At 31.3% G+C, this 13,995-nt stretch overlaps 1 protein-coding gene across 5 annotated transcripts in view; it reads right to left on the bottom strand.

The window, feature by feature from the left end:
• LOC105214294 (diacylglycerol kinase theta) overlaps positions 1–10,903 on the bottom strand; it is a 29,264-nt gene extending 18,361 nt beyond the window's left edge. The window contains exons 1-7 of one of the 5 annotated variants that reach the window (XM_054225135.1): positions 10,761–10,903; positions 5,576–6,353; positions 5,274–5,353; positions 3,863–3,965; positions 3,665–3,771; positions 3,077–3,161; positions 2,808–3,008 (exon numbers count right to left, since the gene is read on the bottom strand). In XM_054225135.1, the coding sequence (XP_054081110.1) occupies positions 2,808–3,008; positions 3,077–3,161; positions 3,665–3,771; positions 3,863–3,965; positions 5,274–5,353; positions 5,576–5,696 (697 nt within the window). In that variant the 5' untranslated portion in view covers positions 5,697–6,353; positions 10,761–10,903. The remainder of the gene's footprint in view (positions 1–2,807; positions 3,009–3,076; positions 3,162–3,664; positions 3,772–3,862; positions 3,966–5,273; positions 5,354–5,575; positions 6,354–10,760) is intronic. The other 4 variants (XM_054225136.1, XM_054225137.1, XM_054225138.1 and 1 more) reach the window with 4 other exon arrangements.
• Positions 10,904–13,995: the final 3,092 nt, after the last annotated feature.

Raw genomic sequence — 13,995 nt, 5'->3', positions numbered from 1 at the left:
TATAATATCGGTTGAGAGTGCAGGAAGTATAGTGCAAAGTATAGAATTGACCAAAACCATAATGGTCAATAGTCTGCTTGAATATTGAGTCAAATTTTAATTAGTAAAAAAAAACAGCGCACTAGAACGAGTTAAACTTGTTATAGTACTTTATGACGTAAACTTTGAGAAGTAAAATTTGTGGTGAGTATAAACGGTACTTTGTAATATCTAAAACTAAACGAGATGAATATAAGGTTAAAAATAACTGAATAAACAATGTAAGACGAATTGATGTCCATGCAAGCGATAGTGATAGAGCCATCCATAAATTATGTCACACCTTGAAGGTGGGGGGGGATTGGGGGGGTGGTTATCATTAAGAAGTGACATTGTGTGACAAGGGGCAGGGGGGGGTCAAAAGCTTTGTGACATCACATTTCAAAATTTAGGGCAATATCGTTTCCCGTATTGTTCAAAATGTGACAACTTGTGACAAGGAGGGGTTAAAAAGTCCTTAAATTCGTGTGACGTAATTTATGGATGGCCCCTAATAGGCACGCCAACCTTTTTCAAGTAAATCACATCAAAAATTAGTTTTTTTTTAATTTTTGAGAAAAGTGGAAATGCAATGCTATTCCTTAGACGTTTACAACTTAAATTAAATAAACTTCACGTTTAAAAAAAGCAGAACAAAGAAATTTGGTACACTTTTGATGAGGCTTTTATTATTGAAATTATGATGCAATTGTTTTATTACATATTTAACATTGTTTAGTTAATGGAGAGTATATCCACCATCATTCCGGGTTGGTTTACTTATTTTTTTGGATATATCAGATGAGTCGCAGGTCATACTGCTCAGTTGGAGAAGCCCTACAAGTTTCCAGCTCAGAATACAAGGAAAATTACTTCTGGATATTGGGAAATTAAGGGAAAGGTCTCTTTAATGCTTTAATGTAAAAATCTAGCAGTTAGAATCGCGAAAAACTACAAAAAATTATTAATATGCTTGATCGTCCTTTTTGCAAAAAGGACTAAAGGTAAAATGATGGCAGCAAAAATTGGAAATGAAGTTAATGATTTGACAGTTCACAGGTGCTTCTAAAAGGTCATTGGTAGCTTGACGTTTAACGAAAAGAACAAAAAAGTGGAGAAAGAATAAACCGGACGTGGAAATCCTTTCCATATGAGTGACGTACACTTCTTTAACTACCGTTCCTAAAAACATATTTTTGTTTCGTCGATCTATATATTTCTCCAAATTTTTGCTGTGTTATGTGTTTTACTTGAAAAAAGGAAGTGTGCCTATTATTTTGGTACAAAAGATCACACCAAGGAGGGGCATATTTGGATGCAATTTTTTTGGAAAAGTGGTAGATGGTACAGAAAAGCTACACTAAAACTGGTATAAAAAGTGGACAGTGGGCGTGGCGCCGCCCACTTATGGGTCAAAAATCATATCCAATGGTATGGTTTGAAATTTGTTTAAATTAAGCACCAGTGAAGATATCGGAACAAAACTTTGCATAAATAGTACATTTCTAGTGTGACATCATCTGTCCAAAGGTCAATACTTCCTCTAGCTCCCATTTACCTCATATACGGATTTCAAACTTCCTGAGGACTTTATACCATATATATCGGTATATATATTAATATGTGAGATCTTAACAAATTATGTGAACATAAAATCTTGGATATAATTACCAGGAATTACCCCAGCTTCCATATACATATAATAAGGATTTTTGCTATTCTAGTGGATTTTATGCCGAATATACTAGACGCATCGTGTGTTTTTTTAATTGAATTGAATAAATAAATTGCGAGAGTATAAATTGTTTGGTTGCACCCGAAATTAATCATTCCTTACTTGTTTTATTTCTAATCTCTGTGAATATAAAGGACATTAAGCTATCTTAAGAATTTAAAGCCAAAAGATTCAATTACGGATACTAGCGAATGTTGTATTCATATGAATCATTTGTAAAAAAAAATTGCAGACACCTTAAAATATTTCATATTTCTTTAAGTGACACAGATTTCAGGAGTATCATTTTTTCGACTTTTCTTTCCTTTCCCTTTATTTATCGTAATTAAAATTTTATATATATAAACTGAAGATTGAACCCCTATTGCAATTTCTGACAAATTACAAATTGTCGTGGATAATTATAATAACATTTTAAAGCGTAAAATTTATAAATATTTTCGTTGAAATGGCTTTAATTTAAGAAAGTTATAAGTGTAACGGCGCTTTAATTGTTGTATAAATATTGTATAATCAGATAAAAAATTACATTAAATTGTGTTTATCATTTAGGAAAATGTATCCGCAACTCATAGTATTCTCATATAGTATACTCTCGCAACAAAATTTGCTAAGAGAGTATTATAGTTTTGTTCACATAACGGTTGTTTGTAAGTCATAAAACTGAACGAGTTAGATGTAGGGTTATATATATCAAAATGATCAGGATAACGAGACGAGCTGAACTCCGGATGTCTGCCTGTCCGTCCATCCGCCCGTGCAACGGATAACTTGAGTAAAGATTAAGATATGGGTCAAAAATCATATCTCAGGAACTACTCAGGAACCATATACCTAATTATAGGTTTTTTTTTAAATACGATTGGCTTAGTACCTTATAAATTGGTTAATATATGAAATATCTTTGCCAAATTAAGTGAGTATATACTCTTGGATATAATGTATGTTGGTGGTCAAAATTAGTGAAATCGGTTCAGGAATTACCTCAGCCCTCGTATACTATATATGATGATTTTCGTTATTCTATTGAACTTCATTCGAAATTAATACTTACGGCACGAGTAATCACGTACTAATGTAGTTTTCGATTTAACCTGCACACCAATAATAGCTTCAATTGGCACCTCTGTGCGTGGAATCGAGACCGAATGTGGAGGTAAATAGATGGGTTGCAGTACACCAAAATTACATTCTGTTGTCAGGTACGTGCGGCATCCACCATGTGTTGTCATACCGCACCATTCGCATCGATAGCCTAAACATTTACAATTCAAAATATATTTAACAATATATATTTATATGTATTAAAGCATATTGCTTTACCTGTGAGGCATTCTGATGACCAACATGTCTTTTTACAATAGGCGCATTTAGACGTGGGCGGTAAATTACCTTCCCTCCAATGATGCTGTTTTTAATGCAATTGAACAATATTATAATAAATTATGTTATTATTTTCATATATTTTAAATCGGTGATATTTCGACATTATATGATAAAATGCAATATGGTTCAGCATTATATCGTCTGGTAAAATTTACTGGTATAGGTATGTGCTAAGCTTCCCATCGCACTAATGTAATGATTATAATTATTTGTGCTTGTCAGATGGTTTTTAATATAACCATTTGAGATATTGAACAAAACGTAGTAAAGAAAATAAGAGAGTCCATGCACAATATGATTGTTATCTATGCTAGTATCAGGAACAAAATTCTTAAAGCCAATTAAAAATAGTCTATAACAGTTCATCCGGGTTTAAACATATTTAAATAAATAAAGGAACATTTTACATAATAGTGATGTATCAAAAGCCGAAGTAATAATTTGTGGAGCTATCAATATCATTTTGTTTCCTTTAAATACAAACATACATATACATACCCATAATATTTTTTACATCTTAATTACCTGATGTTTCACACTCTGCAACTCTTTGCCGGGCACATACGTCGCATTTTCAGTACAATCAGGCACAGCAAAATCTTGGCACTCAATGTGTGCGAAATATTCGCAAACTATCAGAGCAAGAATTATAGAAGTGATATATGATTAAATGGCATACAATTTTACATACATGATGTGACTTTCTTAGAGTTGGAAACTTACTTAAACAATGTACTGCTGGACTGTCATCTAATCGCCTGCGGCAAACGGTACAGAATTTCTTTTTATGGTGAGTTGGCTCCGACCAGCAATGCGCGACGGGATTCTTAAAAAAATGAGTTAAGACAATTTAAGTACATTTTCTAAATAATTCATACAAGGTATAATCTATTATTTTCATATAATTAGACCAATTGGTATATTTTAAAATTAATTATGTGTCAAACATGAAACATATTTATAAATTACATTGCAAGTGGCCTCCCTGCTTGCATCGCTCAATCATATATATATGTTCATGAGTTTGTTGATAAGTAATGCTTGACATATTTATACATTATAAGAATGTCTCAATCTGGATCATTATACGAAATAGTTTACATCTTAAACAAAAACCATGTAAGTACTACATATATTAACCTCAAACAATTATTATGTCGTTTTTTGTAATACTTTATCAAACAACACTGCAAGTTCCTATTTTCAAAAATACAGTGGATCTTCTCTAACTCGAATCACCATAATCTATAAAAAATCGACTTAGAGAGACTTCGAGTTATAGAATGTTTCATTAAAACATAAAATTGTTCAAAAAGCTGTAAAATATAGATTTATACACAGTTTTATTTATGTACATATGTTAAATCATGTATTCTGTAATTTTGTTTGTTACAGTTTGCTATTGTTTGGCTCTTAAGGTCTGTATCTCATGCCTTTGTTACATGATTTATGCAATCCACAAGTGAAATATCATATTTTTTGTTCGCCTCCATACGAATATAGGGACTCTTTTAAAATTGTACCCCGATAATAATATTTTAAATTTTGTATTATGCTCTGGTTGAAAAGTTCGATTTATGGAAGGAAATTTGTATGAAATTTGACTTCAATTGCCAATTCAAGAGTTCGAGTTCTAGAGAACTTCGAGTTAAGAAAGTTTGAGTTATAAAGGAAATTTGTAGGAAATTTGATTTCTAAACGCTATTGCCAATTCAAAAGACGACTAAGATCTTCGAGTTATGGAAGTTCCACTGTATATGTATATGTATGTATAAACTATACAGTACAATACTAGTAATTAGAAATATAACAGAAAACAACTTTATAAGTGTTGAATGACAAAAGTTATTGTTCTATTTTATTACTTTTTTTTAATTTGTTTGTGACTACAGTTATAACAAAGGCGGAAGCTTAAATCAGTTAAATCTAAGATGGACCCATAGCTACTTGTGTCAAGCGAGGATTAATAGTGTCATATGTTGGAAAAACGAATATAACTCGTCGGCATGTTAAAATAGGGGATTTTAAATTATCAATATGTCAGGTATGAAAGACATACATATATTGTGTTTCCAAATGTATATTATTTATTAATCGTTCTTATTTGTACAGTATCAACGAAAACTTCTCTTACCTTTATAATACATGGGGCAATACCAGAGCATGGAGTAACAACATTTGAGACGCAACGATCGTGTATGACGAAATTACACACTATAAAAACGGCAACAATAATATTATAAATATATTAATGCATATGAACTCATGGAGTAATGAACTAAATAATTTAAAAAAAGAAGAATAAATTAAAGACTTGTTTCATTGAAATCCAATATACAGTATACCTCCGTAAAATATATTTGTGTTACATATACAAATATACATATACATATGTATTTCTTTATTTCAATTATGTGTAAATTAAATAAAACATACCTTCACATATATAACCGATCTGAATAATACCCCAAATCAAATCTGAACAATGATGGCAATACGTTGGCTTTCCAAATGTCTTCTTTACGAATGTATGTCCACCATCCGCCATTTTGCGCATTCTATAAGGATACTTCGGATTATGCGTATCGTTGAATCGCAATTGGCAGCTGACCAATATAACGAAGATATCGACGATACGGAAACTGAAAAGTTTTTTTGTAATAATATAACAGCTTTTATTATGCTTCTTTATTTGCGGTTTATTTTTTTTAATCTTTCTCTAATAATCGTTTTTGCTTCTTTGTTGCCTTTAGTATGACAGCAGACAATTCACTCAACTGCTCAACATCAAATTGGATAACTCAGAGTGACTTCTGATATTTTTATTGGTCCATTGTACGCAGAATAAGAATTTTGGAAACAATTTTTCTGGTTGACCACAAAAATTACCGCCGATCCTTTCAATTGCCTTTGTAATCCCTTTTCTACCTCTGTAATTATATATTTCTGAATATTTATTACGTGTTTCCTGACTATTTGAGCTGCTTCGAATTCCAGTTGATGTTCTATTGTCTTCCAGTTGATGGCTTTTAGTTCCGATCTTTGTGTCAGCAGTAGTTGCTTTATTGACTGATTTTTTGGGCTTAGTTTTTTGTACTGCTGCGTTTGTGCTCGATAAAAGTGATGACAAAATGGCGGCGACGACGACAAATGTGACTGCGACGGCGGCATTTTCATCCATTTGTACTATTCATCCAGACATTTGGACCGATTCCTAGAAACATAAACAGAAATATGTTGTTAATTTCTTCGTGCCGCATAAATATTAGCAGTGCATTACATTTACTCTTCTTATTATATATATATATATATATATATATACAGTTGAACTTCCCTAACTCGAATCACTATAATCCACAAAACAACTTCGAATTAGAGAGACTTCGAGTTACGTAAGGTGGAAGGTAATTGTAAAACTTCGATTTAGAAAGAGACTTCGAGTTATAGTTTCCATTAAAACATACAAATTTTCGAAAAGATGTAAAATATATATTTACCCACAGTTTTAGTTATTTACTTCGCAAACAGTATTATTTAAAATCGTTAAAACATGTATTCTGTAATTTTGTTTGTTTCAGTTTTCTATTTTTTGGCTCTTGACGTCTGTATCCCATGCCTTTGTTACATGATTTATGCAATCCATAAGTGTAATATCATATTTTTTGTTCGCCTCCATACGATATAGAGAGACTCTTTTAAAATTCTGCCCCGATAGTAAAATTTTTAAGTTTTTATTATGCCCTGGTCGAAAAGTTCGATTTATGGAAGAATATTTGTATCAAATTTGACTTCTATTGCCAATTCAAGAGTTCGAATTATGTAGAACTTCGAATTATATAGATATTCGAGTTATAGTAGTTCTAGTTGTGGAAGTTCCACTGTAGTTTGAACAAATGGTGAGAACAAAGCTACGTTTCTATTAATTTGTTTTAAAATATGTTCAAAATCGTTATCGTATGTATACTTATGTGAGCGTGTGTATATAAAAGTATTGAAGATATTAGTGAATAAAAAGTTATAGTTTCTTATAAATAATTTACAACAAAATCGCCTTTTAATATACCGGTCAAAATGGCGGATTTCAATCCATAAATCTAATGTTAAACATCTTTAAAAATTTAGATAACTTGCTTAAGAACGTATACTTTAAGATAAAGGAATAAAAAAATTTTCGATTTTTTTTACTGACTTCAACATACTACTTCAAGGAGTAGTTATCCTTAAATAGTTACTTGAATAGAGTCATAACTCAAAAAACATGATTTTTGAGTTGAGTATGCAGAAATGTGCGCAATTTCATCGTCCATATTGTATAAAAATTTCATTCAGCTGCGTAGGAAAATAAACGGCGATATTAGAATGTGCCGTCCTTAAACTTGTTATGTTGCATTAGTTTTTAACCAAAATAAAGACACTTCTCAGTTGTGCCAGAATTAGTTATAATTATTTTTACGAAATAACCACATATTTTGTGTTCCAACACATATTGGGAAAAGGTGAATTTGATTTTCTGATGGCATTTTTCTATATTTGATAAGAGACAATTGAAAACTTTAAATCGCACTCCTGAATCGACTTTTTTGAGATGTGACACTATTCAAGTAAATGAGCGATATGTTTGCAGGTGTAAATATTTAATTATACTTGAATAATGCTCAAAAGTGAATTCATTAATTAACAATTAATTACTTAAAAGGTATTAAGTTTTAAACGGAATAATATTATACATGTTGCTACGTTGAACGAGGTGAGTTGGGAGTATATAAGGAATTCTGATCAATCCAAGTTTCCAGAATTAAGAGCATTCCAATTGGAACATTGTTTTTTGTGGGTTTGAGATGTTAGCTAGATTATTCGAATTTGAACGAGAACTCATTTTCAATATACATAAGTACATAAAAACGTTTAGTTTTTAACCTAATATTCTTTATATCAATTTCTTTTTACAAAAGACATGGAATGTTTAACAATCTGTTTGATTAACCGTGGTTTACCAAACTAAAAAGCATTTTTTAGTAATTATGTTGATTTATTTGTAAGTTCTGTGGGAAAGCAAAATCTATTTACATACATATGTTAAAGTGTAATTTCACTCAATATCAATGCACGTGTATACATAAGTTCAGCTTGTAAGCCTATCCAAAAATTCATAAAAAGGAATCAAAGTGTCCGGCCACACCTTCTTTTCAAATATTTTATGTGGTGGACATCCGAAGTTTTTACCTTAAGTGGTTATAAAAGTATAGCATACATTACTTTTAAGCAATAATTATTTGGAAGGCATCGTATTGTAAAACGGAAACTCCGAAATCTGCTTTAGTTAAATTGAAATTCCATGCCAGAATTATAATTCTCAAAAGTAACAAAGCAAAAACATTTCCGATATTTTAGTTATAGGTATAAATCTGGTAAGTATTATCCAATTTTATGTATGTACTTGTATGTATAAGTCCTTCTTGTTGACTGCTGGTATAATCGAATGATAAGTAGATACTTATATATAATTGTGTGAATGGATAAAAAAGATATTCAATTTTATTGTTGGATTGTGCATACATATGTTCTTATGTGTATGAAAATATATATACATATATACACAGGTACATATTGTTAAGATTAAATTAATATAGTTTTCATGTTTGCTTGGTTTATTCGTTACTTAATAACGATTGTGGTAGGTAGGCTATTCTATTTTTATAGATATATAGCTCGTTCGTTTGTTTATTCGCCCTTTACTGCTCGTTGTTTAGTATACAAATTCGCCGAAAACCGATTCGTTCATTAAATCTTTGGATTTGTACCGTTATATTCGTTGTTTTTTTTTTTCTTATCTATTTCGCTGGATTGTGTTTTGAGAATAGTTAGCACTCCACTCTTTAACGCAGTTTTATTACTTCCTAATGCTTATTTGCATCCGTATTAACATTCCTTCAGTTTTCAATTCATATTCTCGGCACAGAAATTTTCACCTTTATGGTACGCTAATGTAGCAAATAAATTAAATTCTTTCTTCGCTGACAGTTATTTATTTATAATATATATATTTATTTATTTTTAATACTATTATTATTATTATTGGAGGATAGATAATCACTTCCGGAAAAAGGTGCAACAGTACCAGTAGTCTCGATTGTATGTACATGTGTACTTCATTGAAGTTTTTTATACGTTCACTACGTATCACTTTTTGTTCTTCGACATCTTTGTGTGTACATATGGATACCAAATATATAAATATATAAAAGTATACTCACATATGTGTACAAACATACGGACATATTTATCTATATAGTAAATATGTAAACTTTTACTTAAGTTATTTTAATATGTTTTATTATTCACCTTTTAACTTTTTATGCTGCAACTTTTGACGGTATTTCAAGTTTTTAAAGTTTTCCTTCCTCAAATACATATATATGTATGCATATAGTTTTGGGTTTTAGGATACATGCATACCTATATCCATATGTACATATAAAAGTACTCGTATGGTACCTCTGCGTTGCCACTCTTTGCTATTTTGTTACATATTTGCTGAAAACAATACTGCCTACGAAAGAAATAACATAGTTATTGTTGGAAGTAGATTCGCTGTAAAGATTATTATTTCACAAAAATTATTCCGCAATTTTCACTAAAAAAATATACACCTTATTTGCCATACACACACACTTTGCTTTACACTTGCCTTGCTGATTCTCGTCGTGTACTACTGATCGTTTCCCCCGCTCGCGCTCAGTATTCGCTTATAATATATACATATCTATAAGTATACTATAAAGTACAAGTCCGTGACAGTGTGATTTGATTTTTTCTTCTACATACTGGGTATAGAAAACTTTATATATCCAAATTGTACTGCACTAACTGTTACTCCTGTGTTAAAGGAGTTTACAGGCATCGTTTCCAATTCACGTTTAAAATTTTTAGAATTGAAACTAATGAATAATTATTAACACACACTTATTCACGCATAAATTTGTAAATTTATATATTTTAGTTAATTTTTGCGATTTCGTTTTGTTATTAAAAAAATAGTTGCGATCTTTCGTTTTAGCTTTTGTATTTTGACATCTACATATAATTTGTAATTTTTACATTTTTGTCCACGTTAGAAAATGGAATAATTTTGCTTAGTTAAAGAAACTTTTATTTCGGTAGGTATAAAGTTTTTATATGAATTTTCAGCGTTTGTTCTGTGTTAACCGCACGAAGTGCACATCGCTGGTGCTTTGTGTGTGTTCGCTCGCTAACTATGGTGCGCTCTGAGGCATTGAAAATGTCTCGCACCTTTTGAACTCTATGAAAACTTAAGATGAACGAATTGGGCAAATGTGTACATATTTAATGGGTGGACATTTTTGTAGCTTTTACCGAGAAGTGGACTTGATGAGAGAACTCCTTACTCACGCTGTGCTCTCTCATAAAATGCTTTTTTAGCCTCAATGCGCATGAAAGCACACATGTGTACGTATTCATGTGCTATGAAAAGCTTTCGATACCAAAGTGGTAGGCACGTATTTTTTATTTCAATTCCTCAAAATCGATTTATATATATATACTTATTTATGTATAAAGACAAATTTATACAAAATTAAATGTGTATAAAAAGTATGTATACCACCATCTTATGAATATTTTTGTTAGTATATCTGAATATATAACATCATCAACGTTTTAATTGCCACAAACTTGAATACATAGTATAAATTCCTTACAACTTCCTCTCAAATATTTCAAACACCCTTGACGAGTAAACTACGTAAATGAATACCTGTTGGAACTAGTCGGTTATTTTGAGCATTACATTCTATCAGCTATACATGTAAGTGTATAATGTATGTATAATTTATATAGGAAAATATGGATACTCAAATTCTCTCTGTCTCTCATAATGTTTAGCTTTTGCGTTACTCTTCAACCACCCTAATATTTAAATAATCCACTCATTTTACTGGCAAAGCTTTTAAACCGTTGTGCCGTTTGTTGGATAAATAATCTGTGAAATACTTTTTAAAACACTATGGCCATAGTGAGTTCCAATTAAGAATGATAGAAGACAATATTACGACATTAGTGAATTGAAATTGTTTGTTTTGTTACAAAACGTTCGCTATTTTTGACAACTTTTTTCTGTATATACGTTTTTTTATACTATTGTTATTAAATTCCGTCATTGTGAATTTTAAATAATAGTGAAACACTATCGCTCACTTTCACCTTTTGGCTTTGTTTTATTGAGTTGTACTACTGTGCAATTGGGTCTTCACGCCACAGGAAATTAAAACCCAAAAAAGCTAACTGTAAACGAATGTCGTAATCTTGTATTCTATCATTCTTGGTTCCAATGCATATTGTTTCTTTTGTTTAAGATAATTTAGCATGGACTGACAATTAATCATGTTAAATTAAGTGAGCTTGGACTTGTTGCACATGTATTGTGTTAATAAAAGAATTGTTCAAATTTCCAATATCCGGTCGCTATATTGATATACATATGTATACTAACGTAAATATGGTGCTGAAATATTTAAATACTTACATACAGTAGCGGACAAAAAAAGGACACTCTAGAAATGTGTGAGCTTTTGATTTTCTTTAAAAACAAACAGTTATATGAAAAAAAAATTGTTATGCAACTAGATATATATAAGTATTTTCAACATAAATAAATATTTCAGTTAAAAATACATCTTTTCATTTCCGATTAGAAGCCAAAATAAAATATTTGCGACTAGCAGACCCGGCTACACGTTTTTGTGGTTAAGGTATACATTAAATTAAGTTGGTCCAATCTTAGACTACGTCATCCTGGTTTGTAGCTGTGTCAATTCTCTTGGACGAAATTCTAAATTGTCGCATTAAGATCATCGATATCTTTTTTTACCACCAATATAGGTCATTCAATCAGTCATTTATGGTTATCATATTGAGGTTTCATGTCAGGAAAACTTCTCTTTCGAGTCAATGAAATTAATCCATCGAGATGTCAACTGCGACCCTACCATTTCCAACTGATTCTACAATCGCTATTTGATATTGTTGCAAAAACACTCATATGTTAGTTTTTAATTTGCGATTCTTTATGTGTCGCCACAAATTAAATTATTTTAGGCATGCTATTAGCCCGTCAGTAACAGTTGATCCAAGAATAATTGGAAGAGTCTGGCGTAAATCACCCGCTAACAGAATCCTGGCTCCACCAAAAACGTTCATCGACAATCAAGATCTTTTAAAGTCCTGTGCAGTACCTCCACCGACTTCTTGAATATTTAGAAAATCTTCGTTATAGCGCTACTTTTGGCGATTTTGCCAACTGGTGTTTCGTTCATTTGCAATTTAGGGGTAAACTCCGTGCCCGAGTGACGCCTACAACTCTACAACGCATAGTTATCCGCCGAGCGGCTTTTCAAAATTTTTAACCATGATATCCCGTGTTTAACCGTGATATCTTTTGAATGGAATGTCAGAATCTAATAATTCAAAAAATTATATAAAGGTTTTGAAGCGATCTTAAATAATAAATCATTTATTTCGATAAGGATTAATACTAAGGTACAAATAAAGAGCCTTTTCAAGTAGTGGCATATCAATTAATTTTTTTTATAGAAAATCGCTTATTGTGACAGAACTATAATAGTTAGAGATATCATGTCGCGATGTTTTTTGTAGATAATGATAAGTTCTACAAAATTGTAGTACATCACTTTGTTATATCTTCAATCGTTTTCGCAGCATTCGCGATTAAAGAAAGTTGTTTGGTATTTTTTTTTCATTATCGGAGTTTTGGTAAGGAACCCTATTTTTTTTACTAAATATAGCCTCTGTCACTCAGGGATAGTATAGCTTTCCAACGGTGAAAAAATTTTTTCAAATCGGTTCAGTAGTTTCAGAGCCTATTCGAGACAAACAAACAAAAAAACAAACCTTTCCTCTTTATAATATTAGTATAGAAGTATAGATATTTGAATTTCAAATATGGTATTTATTAAAAATATTCTTAAAACAAGTAAGAAGGAAGTGCTAAGTTCGGGTGTAACCGAACATTTTATACTCTCGCAATTTATTTATTTAACTTTATTAATATTAATTATATAATACACAATTTGACACACATATTCGTCATATATATGGTATAAAGTCCATTGAAAGTTGGAAACCATAATATTAGGTTAGAAGCTCCGAGGTCCTCATGTTCGATATATGGGGCCTTGACAACCTATGGTCCGATTTCGGCGATTTTTAGAATGAGGCTGCCACACTATAAACAAAGTTTTTGTGCAAAGTTCTGCACCGATATCTTCACTAGTGCTTACTATAAATATTCTAAAGTAAACGATTCAGATCGTCTTCAAAGTTCTGGTATATAGGAAGTAGGCGTGGTTGTGAAGCGATTTGGCCTTTTTTCACAACATATCATTGGGATGTAAGGAAACTATTACAAACCAAGTGTCATTGAAATCGGTCGAGTAATTCCTGAGATATGGTTTTTGATCCATAAGTGGGCGACGACACGCCCATTTTCCATTTTGTAAAAAAATCTGAGTGCAGCTTCCATCTGCCATTTCTTATGTGAAATTTAGTGTTTATGACGTTTTTCGTTAGTGAGTTAACCCACTTTTAGTAGTTTTCAACATAACCTTTGTATGGGAGGTGGGCGTGGTTACAATCCGATTTGCTCCATTTTTGGACTGCCTCTAGAAAGTTTTCTTGATATACCTTTAGTAGTTTGCGAGATATGTACAAAAAACTGAGTAGGAACCCACTTCCCCAAAAAAATTACATCCACATATGCCCCTTCATAGTTCGATCCTTCATACCAAATTTTACTTCCATAGCTTTATTTATAGCTTAGT

Source organism: Zeugodacus cucurbitae, chromosome 2 (assembly GCF_028554725.1).
Source record: "Zeugodacus cucurbitae isolate PBARC_wt_2022May chromosome 2, idZeuCucr1.2, whole genome shotgun sequence".
NCBI lineage: Eukaryota > Metazoa > Arthropoda > Insecta > Diptera > Tephritidae > Zeugodacus > Zeugodacus cucurbitae.
The sequence above is the reverse complement of the archived record's forward strand: the minus strand, read 5'-3'. Positions and strand labels throughout refer to the sequence as shown.